Source organism: Triplophysa dalaica, chromosome 11 (genome assembly GCF_015846415.1).
Source record: "Triplophysa dalaica isolate WHDGS20190420 chromosome 11, ASM1584641v1, whole genome shotgun sequence".
NCBI classification, from domain to species: Eukaryota; Metazoa; Chordata; class Actinopteri; order Cypriniformes; family Nemacheilidae; genus Triplophysa; species Triplophysa dalaica.
Genome location: NC_079552.1, coordinates 509302 through 516801, shown reverse-complemented (window position 1 = coordinate 516801; position 7500 = coordinate 509302). Strand labels below are relative to the sequence as shown.

The window sequence follows — 7500 nt, the reverse complement described above, 5'->3', positions numbered from 1 at the left end:
AAATTAACATATTTCCAAAAAAGTGGAACGTTCCTTTAACATCAAACATTGCATTATGACTTAATGATGTATTTTTGTAACACATCTCATACCTTAGAAACATTATCACATAAATGTTTAGTGGTTTTGAAACCTTGACTCTTTCAAACCGCGGTATACCTTGAAACCGGTTTTCAGCCCATACCTACTGCCAACACGCCGACACACATTTAATATAACTTACTGCACTGATCTGTTGTTGCAATAAATATATGACTTTCAAATGCTAAACCAATAACTTTGTATTGGCACCTAATGTATTATTGCTCCTGTATGAACTATCGCTTATTGCTCCTAAACTCTTTGTTAGTCGCTTTGGATAATAGCGTCTGCTAAATGTCTAAATGTAAAAATGTAAATGAGCTGAAAACATGAATGTTTTCTCTCACAAACCTTATTGTTTGGCTTCAGAAGACATTTAATAACCCACTGGAGTCATGTGGATCATTTGTGTTTAATGAGAAGAGATGACATCACAGCATTTCATTGCTTTGGAAAAGAGCGTCTGCGTAATGAAGGAATCTTCATGTATTGTAAAACGATTCATTTGTGTTGAAGTGATGTATAATTGTCCGGAGCGGCTAACCAGCTGCTGCTGTGTAATTGACATGCAGTTTGAGTCACAACACATTGTCATCAGCTCGAGGTGTTGTGTACACGATGAGTGAGCTTCTTCAGCATTTTAACAGTCTTGTCATGTCAGCAGGAACGCTGAAGGAGGGCATGTGTGTCAATGAGCAGAAATTTAACCTCGCTATGGGCAAATTCATTTTACTGAATGTCATTAATGTGTCTCTGTGGCACCATGAAACACAGGGGACATTTACCGTGGTAAAGCAGTGTAAAAATGAGAATTCAGGAGCTGTTCATCTCTCATGTTCAGTGTGTTAAGTGTATTTCTCACTAACAGATGCTCCTGAAATGCTTTATTTCACGTTGAGATTTAATCTCAGTACCGCTCATCTGCGGTCTGAAGAGAGGTGATTAGGGGTCAGAGGTCATTCAGAGGTCACAGCAGTGCTACGGACATCATTACAGTGATGTTCTCAAGAGAATGAATTGTAATTTGTCCTCCATGTGAGGCAGAGACACTAATCTTTATTGCCTCTTTATCCTGGAAAAGCGCTGATTTTCAGGGCATTAATACTCTCTGATAGCTCGTACTGAATCATGGATATTCCATTTATGGAGATTGACTTCTCGGCTCATGCAGTCAATAAAACTATTCATCTTTCAGCCATAAAAGAGGCTTTGAGGCATAAACCTTTGTACCGAACACCAATGATCTCAGACCTGATGAACGACACATGTGACGGTCCCTGTGTTTAAATAATCTGTCTGTTTAAAATCACTGTACAACACAAGAGTGTGATGTATCTGTGTTTTTATGTCCTGTTTGTCTGGTCTCATTGTATGGTCAGTCTGAATACTCCATTCTGATTGGCTTAAAGCTGTGCATTAAAACCTGGTCTAAAATGTGTTAGACCACCAGCTAGTTTTCATGTACACTGCATCGAGAAAAACACGCAATAAAACCATGTATTACAATACCATATACTGTCTTTAATGATTTATTTATGTGCTTTTATTGTTTTTTTATAAAAATCTACATAAAACTGCTTTGCAACAATGAAAATTGTGAAAAACACTATATAAATTTAATATCATTTAATGCAAAAATATCATTATTATTGTTATCCATGAAACTTCCAATTTACTGTTTGACAAGAAAGGGAAGAGGAAAGCACTTTTCTTTCATTCACAATTACAGTTATTTTTTACAGTCCTCAATTAAATTAAATTAATGGTAGAATTTTACGCTTTATTTATTTCTGACGTCTAAAGGATTATATTTAATCCAAAAATTCTTGCAATGTTATATTTCTATCAAATATATCTGACCAAACTCATATGTGCCGACTCAAATTTAAGTATAAAAATGTGAATAGACTATTTAAAAAATATTTAAAATGTTTTTGACAGATTCCTAAAATATAGTTGTATGATCTCTGTTTGTTTGTATGATTGTGTGTAGTTGAGCGATCACATGTTGGACATTGATGTTTGTAGTTGTATGATCTCTGTTTGTTTGTATGATTGTGTGTATTTCAGCGATCACGTGTTGGACGTTGATGTTTGTAGTTGTATGATCTCTGTTTGTTTGTATGATTGTGTGTAGTTGAGCGATCACGTGTTGGACATTGATGTTTGTAGTTGTATGATCTCTGTTTGTTTGTATGATTGTGTGTATTTGAGCGATCACGTGTTGGACGCTGATGTTTGTAGTTGTATGATCTCTGTTTGTTTGTATGATTGTTCGTATTTGAGCGATCACGTGTTGTACATTGATGTTTGTAGTTGTATGATCTCTGTTTGTTTGTATGATTGTGTGTAGTTGAGCGATCACGTGTTGGACATTTATGTTTGCAGTTGTATGATCTTTGTTTGTTTGTATGATTGTGTGTATTTGAGCGATCACGTGTTGGACATTGATGTTTGTAGTTGTATGATCTCTGTTTGTTTGTATGATTGTGTGTATTTGAGCGATCACGTGTTGGACATTGATGTTTGTAGTTGTATGATCTCTGTTTGTTTGTATGATTGTGTGTATTTGAGCGATCACGTGTTGGACATTGATGTTTGTAGTTGTATGATCTCTGTTTGTTTGTATGATTGTGTGTAGTTGAGCGATCACGTGTTGGACGTTGATGTTTGTAGTTGTATGATCTCTGTTTGTTTGTATGATTGTGTGTATTTGAGCGATCACGTGTTGGACGTTGATGTTTGTAGTTGTATGATCTCTGTTTGTTTGTATGATTGTGTGTATTTGAGCGATCACGTGTTGGACATTGATGTTTGTAGTTGTATGATCTCTGTTTGTTTGTATGATTGTGTGTATTTGAGCGATCACGTGTTGGACATTGATGTTTGTAGTTGTATGATCTCTGTTTGTTTGTATGATTGTGTGTAGTTGAGCGATCACGTGTTGGACATTGATGTTTGTAGTTGTATGATCTCTGTTTGTTTGTATGATTGTGTGTAGTTGAGCGATCACGTGTTGGACATTTATGTTTGTAGTTGTATGATCTCTGTTTGTTTGTATGATTGTGTGTATTTGAGCGATCACGTGTTGGACGTTGATGTTTGTAGTTGTATGATCTCTGTTTGTTTGTATGATTGTGTGTATTTGAGCGATCACGTGTTGGACATTGATGTTTGTAGTTGTATGATCTCTGTTTGTTTGTATGATTGTGTGTATTTGAGCGATCACGTGTTGGACATTGATGTTTGTAGTTGTATGATCTCTGTTTGTTTGTATGATTGTGTGTATTTGAGCGATCACGTGTTGGACATTGATGTTTGTAGTTGTATGATCTCTGTTTGTTTGTATGATTGTGTGTATTTGAGCGATCACGTGTTGGACATTGATGTTTGTAGTTGTATGATCTCTGTTTGTTTGTATGATTGTGTGTATTTGAGCGATCACGTGTTGGACATTGATGTTTGTAGTTGTATGATCTCTGTTTGTTTGTATGATTGTGTGTATTTGAGCGATCACGTGTTGGACATTGATGTTTGTAGTTGTATGATCTCTGTTTGTTTGTATGATTGTGTGTATTTGAGCGATCACGTGTTGGACATTGATGTTTGTAGTTGTATGATCTCTGTTTGTTTGTATGATTGTGTGTAGTTGAGCGATCACGTGTTGGACATTGATGTTTGTAGTTGTATGATCTCTGTTTGTTTGTATGATTGTGTGTATTTGAGCGATCACGTGTTGGACATTGATGTTTGTAGTTGTATGATCTCTGTTTGTTTGTATGATTGTGTGTATTTGAGCGATCACGTGTTGGACATTGATGTTTGTAGTTGTATGATCTCTGTTTGTTTGTATGATTGTGTGTATTTGAGCGATCACGTGTTGGACATTGATGTTTGTAGTTGTATGATCTCTGTTTGTTTGTATGATTGTGTGTATTTGAGCGATCACGTGTTGGACATTGATGTTTGTAGTTGTATGATCTCTGTTTGTTTGTATGATTGTGTGTATTTGAGCGATCACGTGTTGGACGTTGATGTTTGTAGTTGTATGATCTCTGTTTGTTTGTATGATTGTGTGTATTTGAGCGATCACGTGTTGGACATTGATGTTTGTAGTTGTATGATCTCTGTTTGTTTGTATGATTGTGTGTATTTGAGCGATCACGTGTTGGACATTGATGTTTGTAGTTGTATGATCTCTGTTTGTTTGTATGATTGTGTGTAGTTGAGCGATCACGTGTTGGACATTGATGTTTGTAGTTGTATGATCTCTGTTTGTTTGTATGATTGTGTGTATTTGAGCGATCACGTGTTGGACGTTGATGTTTGTAGTTGTATGATCTCTGTTTGTTTGTATGATTGTGTGTATTTGAGCGATCACGTGTTGGACGTTGATGTTTGTAGTTGTATGATCTCTGTTTGTTTGTATGATTGTGTGTATTTGAGCGATCACGTGTTGGACATTGATGTTTGTAGTTGTATGATCTCTGTTTGTTTGTATGATTGTGTGTATTTGAGCGATCACGTGTTGGACATTGATGTTTGTAGTTGTATGATCTCTGTTTGTTTGTATGATTGTGTGTATTTGAGCGATCACGTGTTGGACATTGATGTTTGTAGTTGTATGATCTCTGTTTGTTTGTATGATTGTGTGTAGTTGAGCGATCACATGTTGGACATTGATGTTTGTAGTTGTATGATCTCTGTTTGTTTGTATGATTGTGTGTAGTTGAGCGATCACGTGTTGGACATTGATGTTTGTAGTTGTATGATCTCTGTTTGTTTGTATGATTGTGTGTATTTGAGCGATCACGTGTTGGACATTGATGTTTGTAGTTGTATGATCTCTGTTTGTTTGTATGATTGTGTGTATTTGAGCGATCACGTGTTGGACATTGATGTTTGTAGTTGTATGATCTCTGTTTGTTTGTATGATTGTGTGTATTTGAGCGATCACGTGTTGGACATTGATGTTTGTAGTTGTATGATCTCTGTTTGTTTGTATGATTGTGTGTAGTTGAGCGATCACGTGTTGGACATCGCCAGTAACATGATGCGGGTGGATGAACACGTCCTGTGGATGGCTCAGAATGAAGCTCGCGCCTGCACACGTATGGTTCAGTGTGTGGAACGGCTCGCTGATGTCACGCTCAACACAAACACATCGCTCATGTCAAAGGTGAAGCTCTCATACATTTATATCACTGATGGAATCTCATGTCTGTATAAATATTTATTAAACCATAGAAACATTCAGTTAAACCTGTCAGCGTCTGCTCTGATAATGTAGGTTACACACTCTGATGGTTAATGCACTCTTTGTTTAGTCTTTTCATATTTTCATAATCGGTTCTTGACTGGAACTCCTCATTCAATGACTGATGTTTATTTTCCAACAAGCAATTAGTGTGAGAAAAGTAGGTCAAACTCTCTCTCTCTCTCTCTCTCTCTCTCTCTCTCTCTGTGTCACTGAAGGTCTCACCAAACATTGCCCTAGAGGCTTTTATGATCCGACCGGCTGGTGTCATGGGTTTATTGTGCACCGTGGTTCAGCGCTCGCCTCTATCGCCCCCTGTGTCTGACAGCGAGGGTACAGGTGGGATCGGGTCAGAACAGAACACTCTGTTAAACTTCAGATGTCACACGGTCAACGTCTCAGGATCACCCATGACTCAGCTCAGTCAGGTAAGAGTCATCAAACACTTCTAAACCCTTCATATCTGATCCCAGTAATCTGAGTTTAACCCATGAACAATCACCCTAAACACATGTAAATACAGTGTCCATCAGCAGCACACTGTATGACATCACTCTATGTGGGCAGGGCCTGTCACATGCTGGTCATAGTGGATTATCTTGTGTTCTAAGAGGAGGAGAGTAAAGGTAAAGTGTGTGTGATGAACATACAGACATCACATCAATTTTGTTCTGGCCACACAGAGAAGACGTCTCTGTTACTGATCTAAATGGTGTAAGATCAGACAGCCGTTCTTTATCAGAGTCTGGATCTGACGTGTGACGGAGACAAACAGAAGGACATGAAGATGTTAGTAATGTTAGAAACTGCAGTATTTCTCACTGAGTGCTTCACTCATGTCTTCAAGATCGGAGCTTCTAAATTAGAATAGAATAGATTAAATTAGAAAAGAAAAGAATAGGTTAGGTTAGACTGGATACATTTAGATTAGATTATAATATAATAGCAAAGAATTATTTTAGATTAGAAAATATTATTTTTTAATAGAAAATAATTTAATCGATTAGATTAGATTATAATATGATACAATACAATACAATACAATACAATATAATAGAATCGATTATTTTAGATAAGATTAGAATATATTATTTTAGATTACAATAGATTAGAGTAGAATAGAGTAGAGTAGAATAGAATAGAGTAGAGTAGAATAGAATAGAATAGAATAGAGTAGAATAGAGTAGAGTAGAGTAGAATAGAATAGAGTAGAATAGAGTAGAATAGAGTAGAATAGAGTAGAGTAGAGTAGAGTAGAATAGAATAGTATAGTATAGAGTAGAATAGAGTAGAATAGAGTAGAGTAGAGTAGAGTAGAATAGAATAGAATAGAATAGAATAGAGTAGAGTAGAGTAGAATAGAATAGAGTAGAATAGAGTAGAATAGAGTAGAATAGAGTAGAGTAGAGTAGAGTAGAGTAGAATAGAATAGTATAGTATAGAGTAGAATAGAGTAGAATAGAGTAGAGTAGAGTAGAGTAGAGTAGAGTAGAATAGAATAGAATAGAATAGAATAGAGTAGAGTAGAGTAGAGTAGAATAGAGTAGAATAGAGTAGAATAGAGTAGAATAGAGTAGAGTAGAATAGAGTAGAATAGAGTAGGTTAGATTACATTATAACATAATATAACATAATATAATATAATATAATATAATATAACATAACATAACATAACATAACATAACATAACATAACATAACATAACATAACATAACATAATATAATATAATATTCCATTTTCCATTCAATTCTCTACCGCTTATCCGAACTACCTCGGGTCGCGGGGAGCCTGCGCCTATCTCAGGAGTCATCGGGCATCAAGGCAGGATACACCCTGGATGGAGTGCCAACCCATCGCAGGGCATAAAATAATATAATATAATATAATATAATATAGGTTAGATTAGAATAGATTATTTTAGATTACAATAGATTAGATTAGAATAGAATAGATAAAATAAGATTTTTTTAATAGAATAGAATAGAACAGAATATATTAGTAGAGTAGCTTCAGCAATAAGAAGCATTTTTGTAATGTGACTAGAGACAGCAGTAAATCCTAATGAAGAGACCGCTCAGAGTTCATTACACGTCATGATGAGATTTAGAACTGAATTATATCAGCCGGCAGAGAGTTTTCTGTACTCTTTATACTCAAGCAT

General features: G+C 35.8%; 1 protein-coding gene across 1 annotated transcript in view; it reads left to right on the top strand.

Moving 5' to 3' along the window:
• The window catches only part of LOC130432117 (adhesion G protein-coupled receptor A3), a 64131-nt gene that overhangs the window by 22463 nt on the left and 34168 nt on the right, over positions 1–7500 (top strand). Inside the window, exons 11-12 of the mRNA XM_056761361.1 lie at positions 5099–5260; positions 5557–5766. Of these exons, the coding sequence (XP_056617339.1) occupies positions 5099–5260; positions 5557–5766 (372 nt within the window). The remainder of the gene's footprint in view (positions 1–5098; positions 5261–5556; positions 5767–7500) is intronic.